This window comes from Dermatophagoides farinae, chromosome 3 (genome assembly GCF_024713945.1).
Source record: "Dermatophagoides farinae isolate YC_2012a chromosome 3, ASM2471394v1, whole genome shotgun sequence".
Lineage (NCBI taxonomy): Eukaryota > Metazoa > Arthropoda > Arachnida > Sarcoptiformes > Pyroglyphidae > Dermatophagoides > Dermatophagoides farinae.
This window is the reverse complement of record NC_134679.1, coordinates 5606547-5618538: the sequence shown is the minus strand read 5'-3', so window position 1 is coordinate 5618538 and position 11992 is coordinate 5606547. Positions and strand designations below refer to the sequence as shown.

Below are 11992 nucleotides of genomic sequence, written 5' to 3'. Positions count from 1 at the left end.
ATCACACACACACACAAGTCAGCATTTAAAGATTTTTATTCAACGACAAAAACTAGTTTTTTCTTGATATTTTTTTTTCATCATTATTATCAAATCAATGATCAATCATTAACATTAATCATTCCTTGGATACAATTATTTTTGTTTTGATCATGTGGTGATGATTGAGTTATGATGATGATGATGATGATGATGATGAATAAATTTTCAATAGGAATTTCGGATTTAAACATTTATTCATATCAAGTTTCAATAGTGATGATGACGATGATGGTGATTGATACACCTTAATTTTATATGGTGGGTGATGTGATACTATAATATTTTAACAAATTTTTTCCGTATTTTCGACCTTAAAGATAATATAAGCTTATTTGTCTTTTTTTTTCTCTCTCACAGAAGTGTAACATAAATTCTTGATTCAAAAATATAAATTTTAACCATTGGCGCCATTTAACGTTCTTCGTAATCGTGTGTGTTATACGCAAGACAATAATTTTAATATTTTTTAATCAATAATAAATTAGTGATGAAATCCTACTGTGAAAATTATTTCAACAATCTTCATTATTATCACTGTTATTATTGATGATAATTTTGAAAAGGAAACACATCCGTTCAGCTCTAATTTAATATAAAAATTTTTTTAAATATAATATTAGTGTCTGATTCATTAGTCAAACAATTGAAGGTTCATTAACTGTGATCGACAAATGCGACAACATTATGAATGAAAACAATGGACCATTGAATTGTGAACCTATGGCCGAAAATATTTCATTGGCATGGCGAAATTTATCGTATCAAGTGAGTGGCTGGTTCGGCAGCGGAAAAAAATCCATTCTGAAACGTTTGAATGGCCATGTCACTTATGGCAGTATGAATGCATTTCTGGGACCAAGTGGAGCAGGTAAAACTACAATGCTCAACTGCTTGAATGGTACACTTCGTAGTGGTATCACTTCGGACTCCGAGATTTATCTGAATCGTGCAGAACGTAATCAAACGCCAGTTATTCGATTTGTCGAGCAACATGTTCACGAAACCATCATCGCTCGAATGACAGTTCGAGAAATACTTCACTATGCATTTCGTTTCAAGAATACTATGAGCCAATGGAATCGAATGAATCAGCATATACTTTCTGTGTTGAATGAACTTTTACTCGATAAAACCATATTGGATAATCATTTCGAGAAATGTTCTGGCGGAGAACAACGACGTATTGCTATCGCTCAGGAATTGATGTCATTGGAAAAGCCGACTTTTTTGTTCGTCGATGAACCAACAACCGGTCTCGATAGTAATGCTGCTTTATTGGTCACACAATGTCTTCGCAAATTAGTCAACAATAGCCGATTGACCATTCTGGTATCAATCCATACACCAAATTCAGACACATTAGCTTTATTCGACAAAGTATTTGTTCTTGCCAAAGGAGGTGTTTGCATCTATTCAGGACCACCAAACGACTTGCGTAACAATTTGAAACAAAAAATTGACGATGAATTCGACACGGAGAAGCCACCCATTGAAGAATATCTGGATATCGCTTGTGAAGGTATGAACTAGAATTATTAAATCTAAATAGTTAAATGAATAACTTTAAGAGAAATTTTTTCGCTAGCTATCGGAAGTAAAAATGTTCGAAAATTAACCGATTCAACCTTGATTGAACAACATACTCAATTGGATCCATTGGTTGATGATTTAAAATTCTTACAGAATGGTATCAGACAAGGACGTAAACGTTTCTGTTGGGGAGACTTAATCTTACAATTTCATCGGATATTCAGAATAACATTCATAGCCGAATATAAAAGCTTTTTAATGCAATTTCCATATTATTTTTTCGTAATCATGTTGGTCACAACGTTTTTTGAATCGACAATGACTCATGCTGAAACTTGTTATTCATTCGATTCGGATGAAAGTGCTCGAAATGTTACCTGTCGTGATAAACTATACGCTGAAGCATTGGCTGATGATTATGAAATGAATCAATGGTTTTTCATTATACTATTCGGTATGAGCATAGTTTCTATCAGTAGCATGTTCTTCGATCCCATATTAAAAGTATTTCGAAATGAACATCGTAATCGTAAGTTTATCCTAAAAACTAATCATGATAATGATAAAATGATCATTGTTTGAAATTACAGAATGGTATGGTCTTGGTACATTCTATTGGGCATTTATCGTTGTACGTTTTTTCCAATTGACTATTATGTCCGTTTTTATTGGTCTCGTTGCATATTTCTCTGTTGATCATCTATACGTTGACAATTATCAAATGAATTGGAATCGACTTGGTCATTATTTATATTTTACATGGTTAAATAATTGTTATCAGCAAAGCATCGGCTATATTTTATGTTTGATCTTTCTTGGTAAAGTTGAAGTATCGGTCGTATCTTCCTATATTATTGTGCTTTGTCAACAGTTCTTCACTGGTTTCATGTTCAATCCTTATAAGATGAAAACTTTACCTTCAATTTTTTTACGAATGTCAGAAATTTTATCGTTCAAGACTGTTTCCAATGGGCTAATGTATACGATGTATGGACTGGATCGTTGCGATGATGAGACGACAATTTCATTCGTACTCGAGGATTTTGGAGTTAATGTAGATACAGTGTATAGTGATTCATATTTCATGATCATCAACATTGCCATCATTCGTTTTCTTGTATTCGTTTTGATGGTATACCATTTCAGTGGATTTTTTCGACCAAAAAGATTTGTCAAAGCTTCAATTTCTGATGCAATTAAATGTATTGATTATGGAAAGCTAACTAACCAGAAAGAAGAAGCAATTGATTTATCTAAAACCGTTCGAATCAAAAAGGAAGATGAACTTGGTTTTGAAGATTTTGCTCGCCATAAGATTGTTGTTGCATGGCGATCGCTTACTTTGTTTGGTACAAAATCTATCTACGAAATTCGAAGCGTAGAAAAAGAAGGACCAAATTCTAAACAAATTCTGAAAAATTTGAATGGTCAATTCCGTTTTGGCACCCTTAATGCTCTGATGGGACCATCTGGAGCCGGCAAAACTTCACTGCTCAATATTTTAATCGGGAAATCAAAGACACGATTGAGCGATACAACTAAATTCTACCTCAGTAAATTTACGCCCATACGTGTTTGTTATCTTACGCAAGAAGTTTCAGGCCATTTGCTACCCGGTTTGACAGCCAAGCAGAGTTTGATTTATGCATCAATGTTGAAAAATGCTATGGAAAACGAAAACTTGGATCATGAAGCAATCGCTATGAAAATTCTCAAAGAATTAGATCTGGTTGATACGAAAGACACTTATGTGCAAAATTGTTCAGGTGGCCAAAGGAAACGCTTGGCGCTTGGTCTGGAACTCACATCGATTCGGATGCCAAACTTGATTTGTATCGATGAACCAACAAGTGGTTTGGATTCAAGCTCAGCTCAAGTTGTCGTGTCATGTTTGAGACAAGTGGCTCACCACCACAACATTTGCATCATCACATCAATCCATCAGCCAACAGCCGAAGTGTTTTCCATGTTTGACCAGGTTTACGTTCTAGCTAAAGGGGGAGTGTGTGTCTATTCAGGTCCACCATCTGATATACGTCAGCATTTGACCAAAGTTTCAGACCGAATGGATCAAGATGAAATTTTTCCAGTTGAAGAGTTGATCAAATATTCTTGTCTCAGTTATGAAGATCCTTTTATTCAGGATTTGGTTTGTTTGACCAATGAGAGAATCTTAAATGATTATCATATTCTATTAAATGAAACCGTTCCTGTATTGGATGGAATACCGACTAATCGAAATCGTTTTTCATTAAAATCTGTCTGGGTATTGATACTACGTTATGCATTCTATGTTCGTGGATATTTGTGGCAAACTCTGTGTATCATGTATTGCTTGTACATGGGTTTTGGATCTGCATTTAATATAGTTTTTGACCACAACATGATTTATTATGATGGTTGTGTTGACTTATTGGATGATTTCAATAATACCTGTAATCAAACACAGGACAAAGAAGATGAAGATTTCGATTTAAAAGCTTCATTCATTTATGCAGCTTTCGTGAATTCATTGTTATTTTTTCTATTTTTATTACAAGCATCGATCATGTTTTCCAAAGAAATTGTCTTTTTCCGTAATGAACATCGAAATGGTAAGATATAATTGAATTAATTGATTTATTCACTAAAAATTATTTTTTTCCAATTTATAGGTTGGTATAGCACAGGTGTATTTTATACGATGAAATTATTTACCGAAATCATACCGCTAATACCCGCCATCATAATATTTGCATATATAACCGATATTTTCGAACCAATTCAACCAGGAATGTATTGGTGGATGTTATTATATTTCATAATAAACGCATTAGTCGCACAAGCACTTGGTCATCTAATCGCTATACTTACATTGGGCGATTTTATTGCATTAATCATTGCGATGCCGGCAGTACAAGTTATATCATTATTACTTAGTAATATAGCCACACCAATTCGTCGTCTGCATTATATATTTCAATTTTTATCGAATTTTGCTCCAACAAGATTTGGTTTAGAAGCCATTTTATTATTACAATATGGATTTGATCGTTGTCGCAAAAAAGAGGTTCAAAAAATCATGCTTAAATTAAAAATGGAAGATAATGAACATGAATTTCATGAAACATATTTTCTATCGACAATTATCATGTTGATATTCAATATGCTATTCTATCGTATTATTGCCATTCTGGTTTTATTAATCAAAACGAATCGTTATGAAAATCGACGACGTCGTGCCATGAAAATACAGGATGCATATGAAAAATTAAAACCATCGAACGTAATCATACCCGGTTTACAATGTCATCATGAATTGATCATCAAACAAATTCAGGTGTAATTTTATTCTATTTTCTGGAAAACAAACCAAATTTAATATATGATGAATGATGATATTGTTGCCATCTGTTTACAGAGAAAAGAACTATTTCAATTTCATCTTTTTTGACAATTTATCTTTATATCTTAATCTGAATTTATTGCAAATCACAAAAATAGAATTAAAAAAAATTAGAAGAATTTTCACAGAAAAACACTCATTCTTATTTATTGAATTATAAATTCAGGCAGACAATGATTTTTTTCAGTTTGATTGCCAATCATTGTCCACTAATGTATCCATCCAGACGATAATCGATCATTGAACGTAGCTTATTTGATTGTTGTTGTTTTTGTTGTTGAATACTGTTTTCTTTACTTTTCGTAACATTGATGCCGTCATGCTGTGTCATCATCATCATCATAGCATAGACACCAGATTCTGACCATAATCGTTTAAATGTTTTTTCCTTTAATAATGAATCATTATCACCATCGTTGTCATCTAATTGTTGGCTGCTATTGATCCGCTTATCATCGGTTGACCATAAATTTTGTCGATCAAACATTCGAATTAATAGATCTATGTATGCACGAGGAAAATTTGATTCATAAAAAAATGTATTCGGAGGATGATAGAAAATCCTTGATTCATCTATTGAACTTTTCAATGTTTGACAATTTAGTAAAATTTTGTTCAATACTTGAACAATAGCAGATAATGATTGTAATGATCCACGACCACCAACACTACCGATGATCATATGGATAAGTCCTTGTCGTTGAACATCTTGGATCAATATTGGCCATGATGCTTGAGAATGAACTTTAATTTCATTATTATCGGTGAATATATCGTACACCATTCCAGTAAGATTTGAAACAAATTTATGTTTACCTTCGAACATTGATCGACGTTTTGATGTGGTCAACGTGACTACATCGCCTGAACGACCATCATAAACAGTGATATGTAAATTATGTCCTTCCAATCTTTCACTGGGAATTAATTCCTCTTCTATCAACGATTCTTTAATATCAAAATAATCCAAATTCCGTTGGTTAATTTTTTTGGCCGCACTTTCGACAATTTGTTTGGCAATATGATCAATATAACTCATGTTCAATAGGTAAGATTCATTCGATTGTCTAGCTCGCAATTTAGCTAATGCAGTTGCACCAAATTGAATCGTATCTAGTAGATATTGAAATTCTAATGCACCTTCTTTCAATGAACGGATACGGTCATCATCATCGTCATTGGGATTATTGCAAACATAATTCAAACCAGAATCAATTTCACTATAAGTAAGCTTTTCTAGTATTTTCATCATGAAAGCCAATGTAATAGCTTCGTTTGAATTTTTAAGAGTTCCGGTCATAAGATTTAATTTCGATTCAAATAATGAAAATATAAACGGTTCATCGATGGTAATCAGTTCGGCTTTGGTAAGAAACGAACGAAGTTCGTGAATAGATATTGTTTCATTCAAAACTTCATAGATTTCATCAACATAATTTTCTTGAAACAAAGCCATAGATCCATTTGCTGAAATTGATCGGAATATCTTTGCTAATGAAGGATTTTTATACATTTCACCATCATTCAATAAACGTTCGGTTGAATTTGTGAATCGAATGAATCGGTCACGAATCACTTTGAAGTCATTTAAAAGCTTATTTTGATTAGCACGAATTTCTTGTGCTAAATGTTCACTGATTGGTGCACCGTTCTCGGCCAACCAAATCGATGGCATCAATATGGTTGACCAGGAAACTCGTCCAAAATTTTTCCAAAGCAGTTCAGCTGCCAATGGTAAGACGGGATACGATAGACTAGCTTTTGTTGTGGAATTGTATTGCAGTAATGGAAAATTTCTTTCAATCACGTCGAATGTGTAAGTTTTCTGATCCGAATGAACAAGACCACGAAAACCGGAATCAAGGCCAACTAAATGAGGCGATGCCATAGTCAGACAGAATAAAGATGCTAATGCTGCATCCATTGCCGAACCATTTCGATTCAATAACATTTCACGACCAGCATCGGCACAGCTTGGATATTCATTACCGCTAACAAGTACGGCAAATTTTGAATGCAAAACTTCGGGTAAGGGTGATTCATAGAAACGAGCAGCAAAATATTCATCACGTTTAGCTTTCAATCGTGGTAGACCGAATATCAATGTTACCGATACAGCGGCAATAAACAATAACATCGATATTGCTGCAATAAAAAATTGTTTACGAGTAAAATATGTACGTGGATATCTTGTATCGATCAACATGGTACGTTTGAAACCAGATGATGTTGACGCTACAGTCGATTGAAGTGTACCATAACGTGTATTTGTACCGCTATTTGGATTATTAGTAACCAATGATGATGATGTTTGTGGTGATCCAATTGTTGTTGATGATGATGATGATGATGATGACGATGGTTCAGTTATTTCAGCCATTTTTTGTGATTGTTTTTCAACAGTATTTCGATGTCGAATTTTATTATTGTTATTATTATTGAAAGACAATGATGTAGATGGTCGAAGATCTTGTAATTCTTGTTGTTGTTGTTGTTGACCACTGTCGTTGTCGTCGTCGTTATCATTATCTTGCAACAAAGGTTTTGTTTCGCTCATTACGATTTGTTTGTTTGTTTGTTTTTTTTTGGTTAACTGAATAGTATAGTGAAGAATGTTTCACATGACAAACAATTATATTTCTAAAGTTGAGATGATATGGAAATGAAATATATTAGCAATATAACAAACTATAGCAGGCAATACTTACTTTACTTACACACACACAAACAAACATATGGGCCATATCATCAATGGCAACAAGTTATCGATCGATAATTGATTTATAAATATTGTTGTCTATCAACATTCAATTGATTTGATATATTTTCAAATCAATAATGATAAACACATTGACAATTGAAGAGCCAATTGACTTTATTTTAAGGATGATAAAGAAAAAATAAATGATAAAATGATATTTTCTTGATGAATGCATTTGATTGATTGATCCATGAGTTGTTGTTGATCGATGATGGATTCGTTTACCAAACAATCATACACACATCAATAATTCCAAACATTATTATTTGAAAAACATTCGAATTGCAAAAAAAAAATTTCCATTCAAATGTTTGGGTGTTTTCGTTTGAGTGTAAATATCCAAAAAAAATAAATAAATCGAAAAATGCAATTTCAAAGAAAAAAAATAACCGAAGAAAAAAATCCCGTTTTTTTTTATTTCATCATCATATCGACCGTTCAAACATCATGAAAATGTTTGAATACACAACAACAACAACAACAGCAACAATAAAAGTTCAAGAATCCGGATTGGACCGAAAAAAAAAATTTCAATTCTTACACAACTTTTTTTCTCTCTCTCTCTCATAATAATAAATAATACAGAATTAAATTTCGATTTTTTTTCCTTGAAAAAAAAGAATGTTTTCTATAATAAAATTTATAGCAAAGAATTCTTGGTTGTTGTCCATGTGTATGTGCTTAGACCAACCAACACTATGGTTTTGGATCGAATTCTTTAGTTTAATTATAAACTATAAGTTTAAATTTTGGAAAATACATCACAACAACAACAACAACAACAACAACGATTGTGTTTGGTTTGTTTGGCCAAACAAAAGTTGTATGCCTTGTTTCATTTTTTTTTATATTTACCAATTTTGTTTTTTTTTTTTTGGAATTTTTTTTTTTGAATCTTCCAGTCGTGTACTACACACACACACACATCACATCACATTATCTGAATTCTACATGGATTTTTAACAATAAAAAAAACAACAAAACAGAAAAGTTTTTTTGTTCATCATCATTTTATTCTTATCATTCTCGTATCATATTTGTGTTTGTGTGTGTGTATGTGTATGTTTGCACATTGAATGATGGTCGTCGTTTGGTCCATATGATGGAAATGTTTAGCTTTTTTTTTCTTTTCTTCTACGCCACTATAACTATAATGATGATGATGATGATGACCAACCAAACCAACAATTGGTCAATATCCGTCGTCGTTGGAGTAATGAACAAAAAAAAACATCTTTTCAATTTTCTTTCATCGGGGAAAAAAAATCAAACAGAAAAAAAAACGAAAAACTGTCCATTTATATAGCGATCTAAACAAAACAAAAAAGATTCCAAAGAATATTTTTCGAGTTTCATTGTTAAATATATGGAAAAAAACGAATTCTCTAATATAAACGACTTTTCGTATTCTCTTTATTCTGGGTTCAATTTATTCGTTTTTTTTTCGCTATTTGTTTGTTGAATGTTTGATAGCAATTAAAGAAAAAAAAGGCAAAAAACGAGAATGCTAAATTGACGTTCATTATTTTCTCATCATCAAATTTCAATTGTCCACCCCCCCCCACAATCTTATCATTGTGAAACAAATACAAGTACAAGTTATAGAGAAATTATAGAATTTGTCCGATTCTTGAAAACATGAATTATACACCAAACCAATGATGATCATCCATATATCCAATAATGAACCATTGAAAGAATCAAGTCAAGAGTGTGTGTGTGTGTTTGTGTGTTTGTTTGGTTTTGGCTTTTAGCAATACTGTTGTGTGTTGATGTAATCGTTTATATTCAGTAAAGAAGCAGAATCAAAAAAAAAGACGATACAAATCACGAGAATTCCTAAACAACACAAACGATTCTATAAATGATAATGATGATGTTGTTGTTGTCATCATATTGTCTGTTGTTGTTGTTGTTGTTGTTGATAGAGATTATTATGCGTTATATCACACATTTTTGGAGCTAACCATTGAAAAGAGATGCAAAAAAAACCAAAAGAATAAAAAACAAAAATGGCCTTTTTTATTGAGATGTTTCGTTTCGTTTCATTTCGTTTTGTTTGTTTGAAGAATCCGATTTCTTCATTTTTGATTCTCGTATTGTGTTTGCATTGAAAGTGGTATTGATTGTGATAGTGGTGTGGGTGATGAACAAAAAAAAAAATGGCATTTTCCATTTTTGAAACATCTGCTATTCGAATTTCTATTTCCATTATTCGGTGTATTGTTCATTATTTTTTTCTTTCGATTTGAATTGAATGATTGTTGTTTGCGATTGATGTTTTTGACGACCAAAAAAAAAAAAAAAAAAAAAGAGACCGTAAGGGAAATTCGTAAATTGATTTTTTTTTTTTTTTTTTTTTTTTTTTTTGTTGCTTTCTTCGCATTTTTTTTTATTCAAACAAATGACTTTTATTGAATTTATTCACCAAGTATTCTTTGTGGTTTTTGTTTAGCTCCTGAAGGCCTAAAACTATCTAAACCAGCCATTGAATGAAACTTATACATTAGTTAAGATAATTCCGATATCAGACAATTTTCTATTATGTATCAATGTATATTGAATCTTGAAAATTGATTGAACAATAAGAAATCAGGTGATAATGGTGGCAATAATAAAAATAAAAGCAAAATTTTACGATTCTTTCAATTCTCTCTCTCTGTGTGTGTGTGTGTACAAAATAGTCATTAGAATAATGTTGAATGATATACAAATGAAAATCATTTATCAAGAAAAAAAAAGTTGTCAATATTTTTTCATCGATTGACGATGATGATTGAAAGCAGAAATATCATTGAAATTGTGTTTTCATAGACGAATCCCTGCTGCTGCTGCTGCTGCTGCTGTTTCTGTTATTTTGCATCATCAAGAAATTTAAATTTATTTTTAGTTCCTATTTAATTGCCAAGAGAGAGAGACAGAGAGATGAACGGAAAACGGAAATTATTGATGATGATGACGATGATCACCATAGTGAACAACGGCTTGTCAAAATTCAATGATTATTATTCAATAATGGCAGAGAGAGAGAGAGAAAGGGAAAAAGAAAAAAAAATCATCCAGTTTAACAGTTGAGTGTAAAGAGTGGGAAAAAAAGTTTATTTTGGCTACATTCATCATGATCATCATCATCAACAACAACAACAGAAAGAAAATTGATCAAAAATATCGTATTGAAAGTAATGAATAGAATGAATATATATTTAGTTAATTTCAAAATACAACAAAAAAAAGTATAACTATTAGATCAAAGAATCGAATTAAAATTAAGGAATAAATAATTGAGAAAAAAGAAAAAAAATCCAATTCCTAGATTCAGTTTAATATTGTTGTTGTTGTTGTTGTTATTTGTATAAACATAAACATTTCAAATGTGCTGATTTTGTGTGTGTGTGTCTGTATGTACGTAAGAGTGAAATCTGGCTGGAAAATGAATGGCAATTTTATATGGCACACACACACAAAAAAAAGGAATATTTAATATTCACTGATGAATAAATGAACAAAGTGAAAATAATGAATAAATCCAAACAAGAAAAAAAAACAAAAAGATTATTCATGAAATCTCTGTTTTTCTTCTTCTTTGTCGTCATCATTATTATTATTATTATGAACGACAGTGACAACGACAAATAACAAAATGATGATGTTGATGATGATGGGTTTGATGTAAATTGAATATTTGTTTTCGGATTTGTTTTCTCTTTTTTCTATTGGGGCCAAATTTGTCTACAATTTGCATGTGCCTTACTATAATTTATACACTGTCTATATGTGTGTGTGTGTGTGTGCGTCTTTTATAATCTTATGTCTCTTCTTGGATAAATTGTGTAAATTTTCTTTAATAGAATTTTTTTTTGTGAATAAATAGATTCTAGGTTAGTTAGTTAGTTTCTGAAATTTTCTTAAATCGGATTGGAGAAAGAGAAAGTGTTTTTTTTTCACTATTTATTCACTACCAAAAAAAAAAAAAAAAAAAATTTCGATCGGGAACCATTGGAATGAAAATTTCTCTTATGTTCCATACACACAAACACATACACACACACTGAAATGAATATAAAACTGAATATAATAAAAAATAACCGGGAATATGGTATCGTCTTTATTTTATATATTGTCATATACGTCGTATTATTGAGAGAAAAAAAAATCATATACGGATATTGTGCGATGCACACATGAACACAAATATAAATATATATATATATAATGAAGAATTCTTTGTTGCCACAACCAAAAAAAAAAAAAAAAAAGCAGCGGCAATAATCGAA

At 31.5% G+C, this 11992-nt stretch overlaps 2 protein-coding genes across 3 annotated transcripts; one reads left to right on the top strand and one right to left on the bottom strand.

Moving 5' to 3' along the window:
- The first annotated feature begins 2 nt into the window (after positions 1 to 2).
- On the top strand, positions 3 to 5090 carry LOC124494493 (uncharacterized). Of its 2 annotated transcripts, none has more exons than XM_075729727.1 (5): positions 3 to 273; positions 370 to 1561; positions 1628 to 2101; positions 2163 to 4166; positions 4227 to 5090. In XM_075729727.1, exons 2-5 carry the CDS (start codon positions 727 to 729, stop codon positions 4895 to 4897), a joined length of 3984 nt encoding a protein of 1327 aa, XP_075585842.1. In that variant the 5' UTR covers positions 3 to 273; positions 370 to 726; the 3' UTR covers positions 4898 to 5090. The 2 variants fall into 2 exon arrangements, with proteins under 2 accessions (XP_075585842.1, XP_046913629.2); XM_047057673.2 differs by having other exon boundaries at positions 3 to 300; positions 400 to 1561.
- On the bottom strand, positions 4874 to 7514 carry LOC124494494 (scoloptoxin SSD14). The gene has a single exon (XM_047057674.2). It carries the CDS (start codon positions 7512 to 7514, stop codon positions 5157 to 5159), a length of 2358 nt encoding a protein of 785 aa, XP_046913630.2. The 3' UTR covers positions 4874 to 5156.
- Positions 7515 to 11992: the final 4478 nt, after the last annotated feature.

Excerpts from the sequence above, each read along its gene's own strand:
- LOC124494493 (XM_075729727.1), top strand. The coding sequence starts at position 727 with ATGAATGAAAACAATGGACCATTGAATTGTGAACCTATGGCCGAAAAT. Across the intron at positions 1,562-1,627 it reads TCTGGATATCGCTTGTGAAG|CTATCGGAAGTAAAAATGTT; the intron begins GTATGAACTAGA and ends TTTTTTCGCTAG. Across the intron at positions 4,167-4,226 it reads CCGTAATGAACATCGAAATG|GTTGGTATAGCACAGGTGTA; the intron begins GTAAGATATAAT and ends TCCAATTTATAG.
- LOC124494494 (XM_047057674.2), bottom strand. The coding sequence starts at position 7,514 with ATGAGCGAAACAAAACCTTTGTTGCAAGATAATGATAACGACGACGAC.